Genomic DNA, 16,802 nt, shown 5'->3' with positions numbered 1-16,802 from the left:
TTGCATTCCTAAATTACTTCTGCTTTCTATAACAAAGCGTGGACAGCATCAAAAGGAGGTGAAGTTTCACTTCCTAGCTCTTTACTTAAAATAATCTCCAGTTTCAGAAGGTAGAACATCCTTTGGATTTTTATTCTTGAAGACAAGGGAATTTTTTAAACTTTAAAGGTTATACTTAACCTTTCAAGCATGTATTAATCCTTGCTATGTATGGAGCATTTATGTTGAAGATATTGAAGATAAAAATCGTTCTAAGTTATGGTCTCAATGTGTTTATGGAAAGGAAGACTTTTTGAAGAGAGTGATGTTAAGAGGCACAGAGTAATTATCTATGTATTATTTTGCCCCAGAACTTTTATTTATTCTGGTGCTTTTGCTTTCTCGGGTTTGTATTCTGCTTTGTAAAATCCTCATATTACCACTTTGGTATTATGTGGTCCCTTTTTGCTAGTCTCCAGGATATTTTACTCAAACTTCTCAAGATAGCTCATAGCATAGATTTTTCTGCAACAGCTAATTCTTTTGACCCATTGATCTGGCCAGTGTCCACATCTTGAGGTTATTACAGCTTTCTTGGAGACAAGATTTGGGGATCCTGCCTACTAACTACCCTGGTGGTACCTCTAATATAGTCTTGAGTGATTTAAGCTAAATAGGGCTTAAAACTATGTGATATTCCTAGCTCCTGTCAACCTCCATTCCTTCCCCCCAAAATGACACATATTTCTACCAATTAACAAATAAAGTTTTAATTTTTTGAATGGCCAATAAATAAATTATAGTTGACATTCAGAAGAATGTATACATCCTCTTTGTCATTCATTTTTTAAAAATATTTTTATTGATTTTAGAGAGAGAGGAAGGGAGAGAGATAGATAGAAACATAGATGAGAAAGAAACATAGATCAGCTGCCTCCCGCACACCCCCACTGGGGATCGAGCCTGCAACCAGGTCATGTGCCCTGACCAGGAATCAAACCAGAGACCTCTTAGTTCATGGGTCGATGTTCAACCACTGAACCACACCATCCTGATTGTCATTCATTTTTTAGTAAAGATTAATTGAGAATTGACTATATATCATGCACTCTGCTAAAGTATTCAGGATACAGTTGCAGTCCTATTGTTACTCATAGTCTAATGTCAAAGACAGATAAATACATATACAACTTTAAAACAGTGCGATGAGTGCTGTGATCGAGGAAAGCATGAGATAACAGATAGAAAAACATGAAAAAGGAGACCTAACCTTAAGGAACTCAGCCATCTCACCTGACTGAGGCAGGAAAAATTACCAGAAAAGGTGAAGGCTGATTTGTTTTAAGAATGAGTAGTACTGAGCCAATGGAAGAAGAAGGCAGAGTAGCTGTTATTCCAGGTATGGGGTGCTGTGTGGGCAAAGAGACAAAGGCATTAGTGAGTAAGATATATTCAAGGAATTACATGTGGTTGAAAGTAGTCATGGCATAGGAATCAAGCAGGGGACAGGTGAATGGTGAGGTTACAGATGTGAACAGAAGCCATATCATGAGTGGCATACAGCAAGGTCATAAGACACATCCCCAGGCAGGTGTGAACACACTCTGTAAGTGCCACCTTAAGGTATAATCAGAATCCAAACAGTACTTGCCATCTTTACTGCTGCCTCTCTCGTTCTATCACGAGCTCTCACATGGAACTTGTAAGTTAGGAGGTCTTATGTCCTTGACCCTCCTCAGGCTATTCCTAACACAGCAGCCATCGTGCTTAGAACATAAGCACATCCTGCCATTCAGTGGCTTCCCATGTACTCAGCATACAAGCCCAAGTACTTCTAGTTCCCTTGGTGCTTATTACTCTTTAATATACAGGGTAGTTTACTTATTTATGTTGTTTACTGTTATCTCTCTTAGTAGAATGGAAACTCCATAAGTGCCGGAATCTTCGTCTATTTTATTCTCAAGTGTGTCACCAACACCTAGGACTATGCCTATTAATAAATTTTCAGTATTTGTTGAAAGAATGAATGACTGGGCCCCCAGATATATCATGATAATCATCTCATTTGTCACTGTTTAATGAGTTTATGTTGGCCAGACTCACCTTTGTCCTCCTTTCCCCTACCTTACTCCACTCCCACTTCAAACCATTATGCTTTCAAACCACTGATGCTGAAATGAACTGGTTTTATGAATATGTATTAATCTCTTTGTCTCCCAAAGAGATTTTTGTTCTTAGTCAAACTTGGACTCAGTAAATTTATGCTTTTTTTTTCTTGTGTCAGCTCCCCTTGCCTGTGATGAGTTCTGTGAGAACATGATTAGACCCATGTGTGTGAGCCAGGGGTGAAATCTTGGTCTTTCAGAGAGAGGAGAGCAGTGTTCTGACTAACTGTAACAGGATCTGAATCAAAACAGTCAATGAGTTCCTAGTGTAAAATCACATTCTCATTTTTTAAAGCCAATGTCTCCATTCCCTGGGATTGGTCATATTCTGGCTCTTGGTGCTGCTGCTTTCATGCTGTGAAAATGAACTGCTCTATTTTCTCAGGCTCCATAGAGGCATTAGGCATTTGATTTCTTCACAAATAGAACAGAGAAACAGAACCATAGAATAACATTGTGGACACATTTGACAATATTTATTTAGTGAGCAAAAGAGTTAGACCTTTTGTTACGTTGTCTGCTCTCCCAGCCAATAAATGTTATTGTGACCATTGGGCAATGTTTGAAATCAGCCTATTCTGGTTATAGGGATATTCATTACTTTCATGATAATGTGCAGCAGATTATAAACAGTTATTTTCATCTACTATGAAAGGTGAGAAATGGTCTTCTACATAGCCTCTCAAGGTTGCTTTCAGATCTTTCGTCTTCATATGCTGAATGCTGTCTAGGTGAACAGCATACTGCTAAGCAGTTGAGCAGAGACAGCACAATGCCTGCTTTTAAGGTGCTTTTCTTGCTTATGTTAACACCAACCAATATCCCTATTGCTACTATTACCACTTATTGAGCTCCTACTATGTAGCAACCACTGCAAGATGCTTTGCCTCTGTTATTTCATTGAATGGTTCCAATACTCGTCAAGGTAGATGTGTATCTCTGTTGTTGATTACAAAATTGGATGCAGAGAAGATAAGTAACAATAAACAAATAATAAGTAAGCAGTCAGTCATACATCAAGCTAGAAGAGGTGTAATGTGGCCACTTGGTGTTTAGTCGCTAGGGTGAATAACAGGGCAATGAAGGCACTTCACTAAAAGACCTTACCTTTTAGTAGAAATTTTTATCAAGCAAAGCGAGTTGTTTCTTTGACTAATCTTAATTCCCACTGGGGGGCTATGACTTGATAGCAATATGAGTATTTTCTTCATGTGGTTTTGTTACCTCTTCCCACAGAAAGGAGCTGGATATCACCTGGATCTCTTTTGGGTGGCCATCCTCATGGTGGTGTGCTCCTTCATGGCTCTTCCATGGTACGTGGCTGCGACTGTCATCTCCATTGCTCACATCGACAGTCTGAAGATGGAGACGGAGACCTCTGCCCCTGGAGAACAGCCCAAGTTTCTTGGAGTGAGGTATGTGAAGTCAGAAGACAGTGACTCTACAGAACACCGCGTGCACACATCCACATGTCAATCATAAGGAAATGGGAAAATATGGAGGAGAAAGGGCTAGTGATGATTAATTTATTCCATACTTCCTTTTCTAGAAAGGACTAAATTTTTCATCAGAGAGTCCTCAATAATTTTTTTTTGAGTTCGCTTCTTATGATAACTAAATTTTCTTTGATTTATGAAAGGCTAAGTGATACAATGTAAAAATGCAAACAGGTCACTCATTTCTTCAACATGCAGGTACTTCTGATGCTGTGGTACTGACTCTAGCGTATCATATAAAGACCAAACCCTTTCATCTTTTGGCCCTTTTGAGACTCCCTAAAACTCTCGAGTCGGCTTATGGTTTTTAAGATTCTATGAAGGGAAAAGAATTCTTACTTTCCAGTTCATTTTTGATCCCCATAAGCCTGAGAAACTTTGACCTTTGGCTGTTAAACTTGAGTAGCCATGAAGGACTTTACAGAACCTTTATATGCTGTTGTCTACTTTTTACAGCAAACCCTGCCCCTCAGTGCTGGGGTGAATAGCTCACATGACAGAGCCACCGTTTCCCACGCCACAACAGTGGGTGATTCTTTCTTGGGGGCCGGGGGAGGGGGTGTTGTATGGGAATCATATTTGTTAAAAAGTACTTTTGTTGTTGTAGATTTGGAAATTAGACTGATGAGATTTTATTGCACTTATGAAATTTCCTTGAGCTGTTTATTAATTAGAATGTGGGACAATGTAATATCTGTCTCCTGTGAAAGAAGGTGTAATTACACAACAGTTCAAGTTGTTTAAAAAATAAGGGCTTCAAAGAGGCCCATAATTGTTGGGCCAAGAGCAAGTGATTTTTTTTTCTTTCTTGATTCTAAAAGGAGCATCGGATTTAGCAGAATCAGTTTCCTCTTGATGAATTAAAATCACATATTGCAATAGTTTTAAGAGAATTTTATATTTATGTTGAGCGTATATGCTGTCCTTGAGGCATTAATTACATATGATATCAACACCTTTGCTATGTTAGCCAAGCACTGATTCGGTCAACGTATAGTCTTTTTTGAAGGTGGAAAAACAAGAGGTAGATTGGTAATCTTTTGATTTGGTTTCAGGGAACAAAGAGTCACTGGAACCCTTGTGTTTATTCTGACTGGCCTGTCAGTCTTCATGGCTCCCATCTTGAAGGTAAATATGTGAAATATTTCGTCCTTTTCCAATACTGGCAGATAACTGGTATGTGAAGAGTAGAATTTCTTGTGAAACATCTGCAGGACTCTCATTAGTTCTATAACGCACTGAAGCAGGGGTCAGATAGAATGAGGACTTTAAAAAACTTTCATCTTGATTTTCTTCTCACTCCTGTACTCTATCATTATTGTTATTATTATTGTTGTTGCAATTAGTTGGTTTAAACTATATTAAATTACCAGTATTCCAACCTTTGACCTATGAAAATGGCAGCTGCATATGATTCAACCTGATTTGCCTCCACCCCACATATTTTATCCCCTTAGTTTTCCTTTCTTCCCATCACTTTCCATTTACTTTCTCTAATTCCCACCCCCTTTTCTCCCCATTATAGACCCCTGGATAACATGAGTGACTCAGGATAATCATTTTGCAATTTTTCTCCTATTCTTAGTCATTACTGACTATTTCTATTTTCTTTGAATAAGAAGGCCTAATATTCACAAAGGGCGAATACAGTAAAATTATTGATTTATAATTAGAAAACTTAGAATTGAACTTTTTTTCAAATTATAAGAGAAAGTTTATTTAGAAAGTTACAGAGGTAGTAGAAGTGAGACAGCGGGGCTGTGCAGGCTCAGGGAACGAGTTATAGGTGCAAAAGAAGGGGCCTTGGAGCTTAGAGGAAGGAAAGGCAAAGGTAACGTGCCTCCGCGGGAGGAAAGGGTGGTCAGGAAAGGCTTGGACTTGCGAGAGAGAGAGAGAGAGAGAGAGAGAGAGAGAGAGAGAGCACATGCCTAGAATTGAATTTTTGAAGAAGGGAAATGATATAGTAGGTTATTTAGAAAGTTATGAGTCAATATAAAGGTTTGATTGATAGGGTGAATGTCTGCCTAAATAGATAAATATAAACGACATGTGAAAGCCTACTTAGAAACAGAAATAGGACTAAAACAGGTTCAGATTAATACATACTTGTCATGAAACTTCCCGTTTTCTTTTGTGACACAAGCATTTTATTTTCTTGTGTATCATATAAACAGTACTAGCCAGTTATTGATAATTTGTATCTTTTGCTTTGAACCACAATGCAAAGCACCACAGTCACCTATAAACCAATAGCCATAAACAACTGTTAGCAATATCCTTCCAAAGTTTTTTCTGACAATTTTTTTATTTTTAAACAATTCTAATTTATAAGGTTTTTAAAATGCATATTTAATTGCACAAGTAATGAAATAGTACACTCTTGTAAAGAATTCAAACAATACAGGACAGATGGTGAAAGGCTAAAACCATCCATTTCTCTCAGGTTAGAACATTATATGTCAATCACCAATCAGATGAATTTGAGAACAGTGAAATTATAAATTCTTAACATATAGATAAGATTGACTTTGCCTTTAGGATACTTAGATTAATGCATAAATTATGCACAAAATACCTGGTGAACAGTTAAAAGATTTAAATATTCATCTTTCATCCTTGGTTTCCACAATGTCAATTAACTGGTTTAATTCCTTTTTTGACTGCAATCAGGAGGGAATATGTATGTCATGCAACACATGGAGTAGTAAAATTAAAAATAACTTTACGGAAGACATTTCTGATTATAGAGAGAGGACCTTAAAAGAGTATAGATCTTATGTTCTACAGCAGCAATTTTCAACCTTTTTCATCTCCTGGAACACATAAACTAATTACTAAAATTCTGCCACACACCAAAAAATATAACTTTTGCTGATTTTACAAAAAAAACAGATAAAATTTTGATTCACTATCAGTGAATGGCTATTGTGTTGGCTGTTGTCATTTTTTATTTGACACTGTAAAGGAAAATAAGTCAGTTCCCCTGACTAAATAATCAGGTATTGCATGTTTTAAAATTCCTTGCAGTACAGCCCCAGCAAGGTGGCTCAGTTGGTTGAGCATCTTCCCCCCAATACCAAAAGGGTTTCAGGTTCAGTTACTGGTTAGAGGGAGTGGTGGTGGCAGGGCAGTTGCTTGATGTTTCTCTGTCACACTGATATTTCTCTCTCTCTAAAATCAATTTTTAAAAAATTCTTCCGACACAGAATGAAAATCCCCGTTCTACATGGACAGGGGGAAATCTATTGTTGCTCTTGCCAGTGCACAGCAAGTGGTGGGGTAGGGCTCCCCAGCATTAAATCCACTGCCAAAGTGCTTTCTGTTCCTGTGCTGTCCCAGAGACAGCAGCACATCAGCTGATGGGAAAATCTAGTGACAACTTTTTACCACATGGACACAGACCTCATCTGCAGAGATCAGTTATTAGAGGGGTCATTGCTGCAGTTCTGACCCATGTGTGGGAAGCTGTACTGGGAATGAATCTGCTCCTGGGCTCCCTCCCTGGAGGTGGGCTTGCTTGGCACACTGCAAAGTTTCTTTTATGGGGTCTTTTATACTTGGCCACTATTAGACAAGGGATAATATACAAAGATCTTTCCATCAGCTCATATTTACTCATCTCCACCACACACACACCCATTGTTTCTTTTATTTTTATACTAGAGGCCCAGTGCACAAAATCGTGCACCAGTGGGGCCCCTTGGCCTGGCCTGCGGGATCAGGCCGAAACCAGCTCTCTGACATCCCCCACGGGGTCCCAGATTGCGAGAGGATGCAGGCCAGGCTGAGGGACCCCACCAGGGCACGGTCGGGGCCAGGGAGGGATGCGGGAGGTTGGCCAGCTGGGGAGGGACTGTGGGAGGGCTCCAGATGTGTCTGGCCTGTCTCACTCAGTCCCAATCAGCTGGACCCCAGCAGCAAGCTAACCTACCAGTCGGGGTGTCTGCCTCCTGGTGTTCAGTGCACGCCATAGCAACTAGTTGTCTGCCCCCTGGTGGTCAGTGCACATCATAGCGAGTGGTTGAGTGGCGTTAGCATATCATTAGCATATTATGCTTTGATTGGTTGAACGGATGACCAGGCACTTAGCATATTAGGCTTTTATTATATAGGATTATTTATTTTCATTAGCACAAAGTCAGATGTGTTTAAAGTTCTTTAGTTGTTACAGCAAATTGGCCTTCATCTTGTAGACTCTGTCAGCTGAGGAATCATGTGTGACTCCAAAAAGACACAGAGAATAGATACTGTATAAGTTGCTATTTTTCGGATGAGATGCAAAACTCACATTTTCTTTCTTTTTTTTTTAAAATATATTTTATTGATATTTTACAGAGAGGAAGGGAGAGAGACAGAGAGTTAGAAACATCGATGAGAGAGAAACATCGATTAGCTGCCTCCTGCACATCTCCCACTGGGGATGTGCCCGCAACCCAGGTACATGCCCTTGACCAGAATCGAACCTGGGACCCTTCAGTCCTTAAGCTGACGCTCTATCCACTGAGCCAAACCAGTTTCGGCCAAAACTCACATTTTCAACAACACTTCCTGTTTTCTCACCATGCACCCAAATATGGCTAAAGAGGAATTAAAGCTGAAAAGATTTTTTGTTCTTTCTTTTCCAGTGGTTCTTTTTGCCTGGGATATGCAAAGCACCTTAGTATCTGCAGGAACAAATTAGAATGCAGAGAAAGGAAAAGGAGAGATGTAAGGGATCAAAGGGATCAGTGAGCATGAGCTCACTTTTCCTTTGACCTCCCTTAAGTGATCCAAGCTTTGCTCACCCTCATTAAGCTGCTAGAGTCCATAACTGTGGCTCTTTCCACCTCCTACTTTAGGTCAATGCAAAGAGTCATTGTAGGGATCAGTGAAAAAGGCAGTCCAGCAAACAGTTTTATTAGGCAAGACTTTGCCCAAAATGTGGGACATGAAATTGTTTTGTTAATATAGTTTCCAACATATTGTGGGAAACCTAGATTTAAAAACAAGAGTAAAATAGTAGTATAGCAATGACTACTGTGATTGTTTCTTTAAGTAATTACAACTGTTCTTTACTTTAACAATCATCGCTGATAAAGTCAGCTAATTTTATTTATTTACATTTTTTTTTGTTTTTATAAATGAGTTTGTTTTCATTGATTTTATAGAGAGAGGAAGGGAAAGGGAGAGAGAAAAAAAATCAATCGACTGCCTACTGCATGCCCTCTATTGGGGATCCAGCTGACAACCTGGGCATGTGCCCTGACCAGGAATAAAACCAGGTCCTTTTGGTGCATGAACCAACTGAGCCACACCAGCCAGGGCAAAGCAGCTAATTTTAGACCACATGTCCTTTTTATCATTAAAGTTTGATGTCATATGCATTCACTACAGAACTGTTGTAGCTCATTTGAAAAGTCAATGCAGGAAGAAGGAGATGTTAAGGGTAGAGTTAAACTAAAACCTAAGTTACCCGTGAATCAGAGTTACAATTAAAAGTCAAGATTAACAATTAACCACAGAATTTACACAGAAAAGCATGAGGGGGGTTACCTTGGAGGAGGGAAACTTCCCTCCCACCACCCTCACCATGTGACTGTGTGTGTTTTAAAGAAACAGGTGACACCTTTAGAGAATGGTTTTGCTTAAGAGTTTGCCTTAAAAGGCAGATCAAATGAATGGGATCGAGAGAAATGTGTGACTTTTACTTTTTAAAATGAAATGGCTCAACATGTAACCCCTCACAAGTTTAATGGCCTCAGATGATCCCAGTAATTTTCTCCCATGCATTAAGCTGTATAGGAAGTTGTTTCCTGCCCCTGCTTAGGCAGGCTTACTTTGAACATGAAGTTTATGACCTCTGTTTTGATCTCTTTGCCAAAATCTGTCTTTTTTACATGGAAGAATATAAGGAATCATAGTGTAGTAGCTTTATTAAGTTCACAAGGATACCCCTTGACCTTAGCCAGCTACGTCTCACATGCCTCAGATCTCACTACTGATTCAATGCAGAACTGTTGGGAAGCAGGCATAACTGGCTTCCCAGGCTGGTTAAACCTTTCAGATGTGTGTTTCTGTTTGGGAGACTAAAGATGAAAGGTAGCTTACTTTTCTCATTCCTCTGGCAAGCCTAAAGAAATAAAGATTGTGTAAAGTTCACTGCTACCTCTGTTGCCTTTGCTTGAAGTAGTTTATCAACAGGAGGAGTGGCGGCCAAAATTTATCTTTCAGATTGGTTTAGTGTTCTAAAATGTGAAGGGTAGCAAAGAATTAGTACTTGGCAAACATTGGTTGAACTCCTACAATATGCCACACACCCTGCTCATTAACAGGGAAATACAGGTAAACAATAGTGATGATGATGATGATAGTGATTGTAATAGTGGCTTCCATTTATTGATCTTGGTATTGGACTAAGGGCTCAGTACACATTTTTAACATTTGGTTCTCCAATAACACTTACAAAACTATCTTAATAATTGCACTCATTTTTCAGATAAGAAAAATGATGAATAACCAGTCAGGTCACAACATTCTTAAATGGCAGAGCCAAGATTCGATCTTAGGCAGTCTGGCTCCAAAGGTTGATTTCATAACCATCAGAGTTTACCTCCTTTTAAAATAAAACAGTACTTACTGTCAAATAATTCATTCAGTTTCGTTTCCCATGAGGTGATCTTTTCCAGCCTCTTTGATCCATTTTCCAATTCTCCCATGTGGAGAGAAATGTGGCATTTTCACAAACTGATCGTACCTCACTCCACAGTTTCTTCAATGACGAGGCAGCAGTTTACAAGTCAGCAACTTTCATATTAACCCAGATTTGTAAGGCTTAAGGGCATTGGAATGTTATTTTAATAACATGCTCCTAAAGGCAGCTGTTATAGTTGAAAGGGCAATACTGTAGAGCTTATATAAAACCCAGGCTTCAAGTCTGACCTTTGCAGCAATCCTTCTGGTCTATACTCCGGTCCGTGTCCTACCCCCCCCCCTCCCCGGCCCCAGAGGGACCAAAGAGAGTTGTGCTTTGCAGCTGCAGGCTTTTGACTTGGCAGTGCAGGTCCTGATAATGACATCAATGCCACATTTATCGGTTATTGAAGATTATTAGGCAGACCTATGCTGTCTGATTTCTGTGCCCATGCTCTTAAATAGGACTTTGTTCAGAGTTTTATACCCCACCCCCTCACCCTCTACCACCCCCCCCCCCCCCCCCGCCACACACACACACATACGTTATTTTGCTGGGAGGCCTCACTCCTGTACTGAAGTCTGTGCTGTGGATAACTACAATCTATCTTTCTTATTAGACTTACCCTTTTTGCATTTTTTTCCTTATGGAAATGATCTAACACTATCAGAAAAATCAAAGGGAAGAAGTGAAAGAAAGTGGAATGACAGTCACCAGAATTTGCTCATTTCAATTACCTAGCCTGAATCTGACCTAGTCTCAATGTGTTCGTCTTCATTGACTTCATCTCAGTTTCATTATTCTATCTGGTTGTAGGATCAAGCACGTAATTTTTTTCATTTTTATGTTTATTAAAGGCATTATAATATTTTTTATAATTATACTTTTTGGCTTTCTGGGTATGATTGATTAAATAATTTTCTTTGAATAATTTTATCATTTGGCAATTCTTATTATGCCTATAAACCTAGTATACCTTGTGTTTTAATTTCTCCTGTCTTGCTTTGTAAAAGTAGGTCTATCTCCTCTTACTAGGTATATTATTTTAACTTAAAAGAGGATCCCATTTTTTAAAAACACATTCTTCTTTCCATCCTGGGGCAAAATTTTTGTTGTGATGAATGATTCCATTGTAATGAATTTTTAAAGATTGACCTTCTTGTGTGACTCATTAACCAAATCCAATAAGAAATATCCTCTAACTCAGTAATTCTGTTAAAATTTATCAAGATTTCCACACTGGAAGATTTTTATTGAGACACTTCATTACTGTACAGAAAATGGTGAATTTCACAAGGCATCTGTATCACAGTGAAGTTGGCCGAAAATCTAATTAATAGTCTCTCTTGTATGTACTGTTTCCTTTTCACCATTGGATCATTTTTTAAAACATCTTCATATCTGAAGCTGTTTTCCTACCCATATCCCATGCCGTTCTGAGTTATTGGTGAATTCTGATTTTTTTGGTGGTAGATTCAGTAACATTTGTCATCGTAAGTTCAGAAAGAATAGGCCTGGGCACAAGCACAGCTTGCCTCAACTTTGGCATTAGAACCACATTAGAGAAAATATGAGCGAAGCCAAGGTGAGGGGTGGACACAGGGCCACGATCACCTTTGTGATTATTTTCCTTCAAGCCAGGAGAGCACTTTATACAGATTAAAAAGTAACTCCTGCAGGGCTTCTAACCAGTTTCCCATGAACTGTATGTCTCTTTCCCCCCTCCCACCTTTCTTTTCTCCCCAAGAAATTAGAAATAAAATGACAAGAAGGAAATCATCCTGTATTAAGGAACAATGGCGGTGCCCCTGCCTGTGGAATGTATTTTAAAAATTAAGAAAGGAGTCAAAGCGATAAAATGGTGCTGTTGTTAGTTTCATTTCTTATTTTGTTGTTGTTGTCGTCAGTTTATAGAGAGGAATGGCAAGGAATGGAACATCCGCATTCTAAAGGAATAAAGGCACGTGTCAGAACTCCAATGGCTGGAGCGTGATGTGCTCACCTCTTTGTGGGGACTAGTGGGTATTACAGCACACAGGGCTCCCCCACCACTCACACCATCCCTCGCACCTCCTTCAACGTTCAATGTCATTTACTTTTCTTTGAGTTGAAGGTCAAATTACCTATGTTAAAATTCTTAGTCTTTTTTAGAAGCATGTGATGTTTTATGGACATAAGTGTATTTATTCCATATAAACTTAACAGTCCTCTAACAAACCAATAACAATTGGAGATCCCTGTGATATTTTGAAATTTGCTATTTCCCCAATAGTGACCAAAGGCTCTCATACTGATACTGAGGTAATCACAAAGAAAGGCTGATAGAAATTGTGCATCACTTAACACATGCAATAGTTCTTCAAAAATGACTCTAAAGTCATTCTGTTTTCTTGCTACAATAGCCTACTTTATGTAGATGAGGTAAGATTGGGCTTAATTGGTTGTGGTTTTAGCTTTGAAAACTCCTGAAGTTACTTGAGCTCCTTTTCAAACTGGAACCTTGGGAACCTTTGTTGGTGCAGATAGAAGACTTCCCAGAAGCTCATCCTTGACACGCTTCGTCCTTGGAGTCCTAGGGAATGGGACTAGGAATAGATAAAACTTTCAAACAGCACAGTGGAACGTCCCAGGCCCATTGTTAAACTGCTTTGTATAATGTAAAAAGACTCCTGCTAATTAAAGCATGAAATGTATTAATTTAGTTCTGAAAGCTGTGTATTAATCCCTGTGTGGAATTAATTGCTTGCAGATGCCTGATGCTCCTTTCAAGCGGTGTTCTCATTAGTGGGTTCCCAGTATTCCTGAGGAGAAGAAAGGGGACAGTCGTTTGATGCTTTAGTTGAAAGAAGCATTTAAACACCAAGTAGACAGATCATTTGGTGAAAATTATTAAGGAAAAAAAATCAATAGACTGTTGGGCAAAGAACTTGGTCTCAGGAGTGAGGTGACGGACCCTCTGCCCCTCTTTCTACCTCACAGCTCATGCAGACATCTGGCTTACATAGTCATTCCTTTTAAGGCGAAAGGCAAACAAACTTTTTCCCCATTAAAAAAACTACTTATTAAGGTCATGCATGCTCATTGTAAACAAATACAAACAGGCATTAAATGAAAATTCAGTGTCTCCTTCACCTGCATCTATTTCTAGTACAGAGGGTTGAAGTTTGTCAATGATTACTAAAGCATATTAATTAGAGATCATTATATTATTATGTTCTATCTTTTAGTTTCAGATTTAGCTTTTATTTAAACTACCCCTCTCCATTACTGTATTTGCTATTATTATTATTATTATTTTTAACTGGTCTCCAATTTTTTTCTTTCCTAGTTTATTCCCATGCCTGTACTCTATGGCGTGTTCCTGTATATGGGGGTAGCATCTCTTAATGGTGTCCAGGTAAGTTTTCCATAGCCACCTAAGTACAGTCAAGTTTTCCTAGTAGTAGGGCTAGTCCAGTAATCAATCTCTGAAAAGGAGAGTGCTAATTACTTGCTAAGTTTTTAAAGTGCATTTATTTCCTACTTTCTCTACCATTATCTACTTTTCATTTTCTGATTTAATTAACAAAGTTAGCTTGTGTTAACAAATGTTATCATACATACCCATTCTTAAAATAGGCTGTTAAAGGTTATGTGATCAGGAAAGTAAGAGAGCTATGATCTACCTTCCTTTCTTCTTTCTTTCCTCCCTTTCTCTCTCTCTCTCTCTTCCTTCCTCTTCTTTTTTTTCTTTTCATCTCAAAAAGGAAATCAACCCTTTCAGTGTACTCTTCAAGATACTATTTGCCATTTGCCTTTACCTATACTAAGAACAGGTTCTTCTTATGTGATGTACTTTTTACATGACTGGATTCAGTGATCAAAGTTTTGAACCAATAAAAGAATAAAGTCAGTGTGGTTTATGTATTACTTTTGTTGAAATCTTCAGCTAGTCACAACTTTGGTAAACTGTCCCCCTTTTAAAAAAAAAGTCATTAGAGAAAACTTTGTCTTTCCATTGAGGTTTAATTTAATTGGCGCTGGGAAACTGGAAGTCCTTCTGCTGATTTCTGGCATCTTGTTAGCTGAGGCCTTATTTAGCACTCAGTAACATTTTAATGGGAAAAGACAGCATGTTCTGCGAACATCATAACAATTTATTTAAACCCGTTCATAATTGTCCTTGCTTTCATTTCATTTATTGAGTTTAGATTAATTTAGTTTTATAGTCAGCTAGAGCTGGACAAGTGGCCAGACTCCCCAAAAGAGAAAAGGCTACTTTATTTTTCCTTATTTAGGCCCATTAAGTAGAGTTCTTCACCATTTGGTTATTTGTTACAAAACACAAGGCGGTTTTCAGAGATTGGACTAGATGACGATGCATGCATGTTTATTTGTGCCTATGAAACTTTGGGGCAGATAAATGTATCAAAATATTATATTTGTTCCTGGGATTGTATATATTTTTTACTCTCCTAAGTGGAAAGATGTGAAAATAATGTACCTCCAAACTAATAGTGCTTATTTTTGTTTAGCTTTGAAAGGTCAGTCTAGATAAGAAGTTTGATTGTATGCATTCTAAGTGCTTGATTGATGGTTAGAGCTCAGTACATTGTTTATTAAATAGAGGAAAGACATCTATATCACAATGACGGGGAAACCCTTTGTGAAGGGAAAGATAGTCGTGTTCTAAAACTCGGCTGTTGTCCCTGTTGCCTTTTCCCTCTTTTCCTTACTTTCCTCTTGATTATTCCTCTTTTAGAACTTTTGGCAAGATTTGATTTTAGCAGGAAATTTTGTAACCGGATCTTTATAAGCAGCAAGGCCCGCAGAGACTGTTGTCGGTGATAGTCTCGTTTTCTTTTACACTTCTCCCTTCCCTCCAGAGAGAAAGCGGGGATGTTATTTCAGAGTTCTTGTTGCATAATAATTCACTTTAGCAGTTATGTACTGAGCATCTTTCATCGGAAAGATCGTACGATGGGTCTGGAGATATCATCCTTATAATCATCATCAGTGTAAATTCAACAGCTATTCTGTGAAGCACAGCACCTGGCACCCAGGTGCTCGGCAGTAGTTTCAATACCTGCTTAACCATGACAGTGTGACAGCCTCTCCAGGATTCTGGTGTCTGGTTGTGGACACTCTGAAACTCACTGTAATTAATAGTCACATGGCTTTTCTCTTTTAAAAATGGTAGTGCATTGCTGAATGTATTACTTATGCCATAGATAATGTGGGGTTTATGAAAATGCCAGTGCATCCCCACTTTCAAGTTGGATACTTCCTTTATGTCTGTGAAACATCCCTGAAATGTACGTGACACATAGCTGCATCTCCTCCTCTTTCAGATAAGACAACAAAGGTAGTATAAGATGCATTAGTGTAAGATGCATTAGTTATGTGTCTTGCTTCTGCATTTCATTATTAAAGTAGTCACAAGATCCTCTGTCCCAAGAATCAGATAGTATAGACAGAAAGAGACGAACGTCTAGAATTTATATTCTGCTTTGGAACTTTATTCTTGGAGGCCACTTTACCTCATATGTCTGCATAACGTTCCTGCAAAGTAATGAAAATCGGAAGACTCCTACAATGTCTAATGGTGCTGGTTAGGCTACATTTCTGCACTCCTTGACCACTGTCCTCTGGAAAAGATACTGCTTGCCCAAATTATAGGGTATGAGTCACTAGTGGAGAGTCGGGCATAATGGAAATGACCTCGTGCATCCGCTCTTGAAGTAATGCAGCTGTTCTCTCCTCCCCTCCGCCCCCCAGTTCATGGACCGCCTGAAGCTGCTCCTGATGCCTCTGAAGCATCAGCCTGACTTCATCTACCTGCGCCACGTCCCGCTGCGCAGAGTCCACCTGTTCACCTTCCTGCAGGTGTTGTGTCTAGCCCTGCTCTGGATCCTCAAGTCCACCGTGGCTGCTATCATTTTTCCAGTCATGGTAGGCATTTCTTTCATTGAACCTACCCATGAGGTCATACCAATATCATGTGGTTATGGTGATATGGGAGAAACAGGTATCTTTTATGTGTGGTTCCAGTTTTTTCCAGCTTTGACTAAATCGTTTAGATTGGCTCGGTTGTAATTTAAGGTTCCTCTGTCTGTGACTATCTACACTGGACCTCAGAGTCAGACTAAGCTGAGTTCAGATTCCGGCCCTGGTTCGTGCTGGATGGTGAAACTCCCTGAGCTGCCATTGACTTATCCATAAGATGAGGAATGTGATTATTCTGAGCATCAATAATGAATATCAAATATATAGCACAACGCCCGGCACATAGCAGACACCAGTACACATTGGTTATTTTTAAAATACAATAGAATTTTGTACAATAGAGTCAATGTAACGAAGTTATGGCAGATTTCAGTCCAAATAATAGCGGACAAATTGGGAAACTTATGAGAGGCTATCCAGTGAATTAGAAGAAAAGGAATGAGAAGTTTTGCTTTTGAAGGCCTCGCTAGTTTCATCACGCTAAATGGAAGCCTGGGCTCTCTGTCC

The 16,802-nt window shown here is 39.0% G+C and overlaps 1 protein-coding gene across 5 annotated transcripts in view; it reads left to right on the top strand.

The window, feature by feature from the left end:
- Positions 1 to 16,802, top strand: part of SLC4A4 (solute carrier family 4 member 4) — a 340,638-nt gene that overhangs the window by 312,551 nt on the left and 11,285 nt on the right. For all 5 annotated transcript variants that reach the window (XM_059669116.1, XM_059669125.1, XM_059669135.1 and 2 more), the window contains 4 exons: positions 3,381 to 3,559; positions 4,696 to 4,768; positions 13,639 to 13,707; positions 16,068 to 16,241. In XM_059669116.1, the coding sequence (XP_059525099.1) occupies positions 3,381 to 3,559; positions 4,696 to 4,768; positions 13,639 to 13,707; positions 16,068 to 16,241 (495 nt within the window). The remainder of the gene's footprint in view (positions 1 to 3,380; positions 3,560 to 4,695; positions 4,769 to 13,638; positions 13,708 to 16,067; positions 16,242 to 16,802) is intronic.

This window comes from Myotis daubentonii, chromosome 1 (genome assembly GCF_963259705.1).
Source record: "Myotis daubentonii chromosome 1, mMyoDau2.1, whole genome shotgun sequence".
Lineage (NCBI taxonomy): Eukaryota > Metazoa > Chordata > Mammalia > Chiroptera > Vespertilionidae > Myotis > Myotis daubentonii.
Note: the sequence above shows the minus strand (reverse complement) of the source record. Positions and strands in the feature narration are given on the sequence as shown.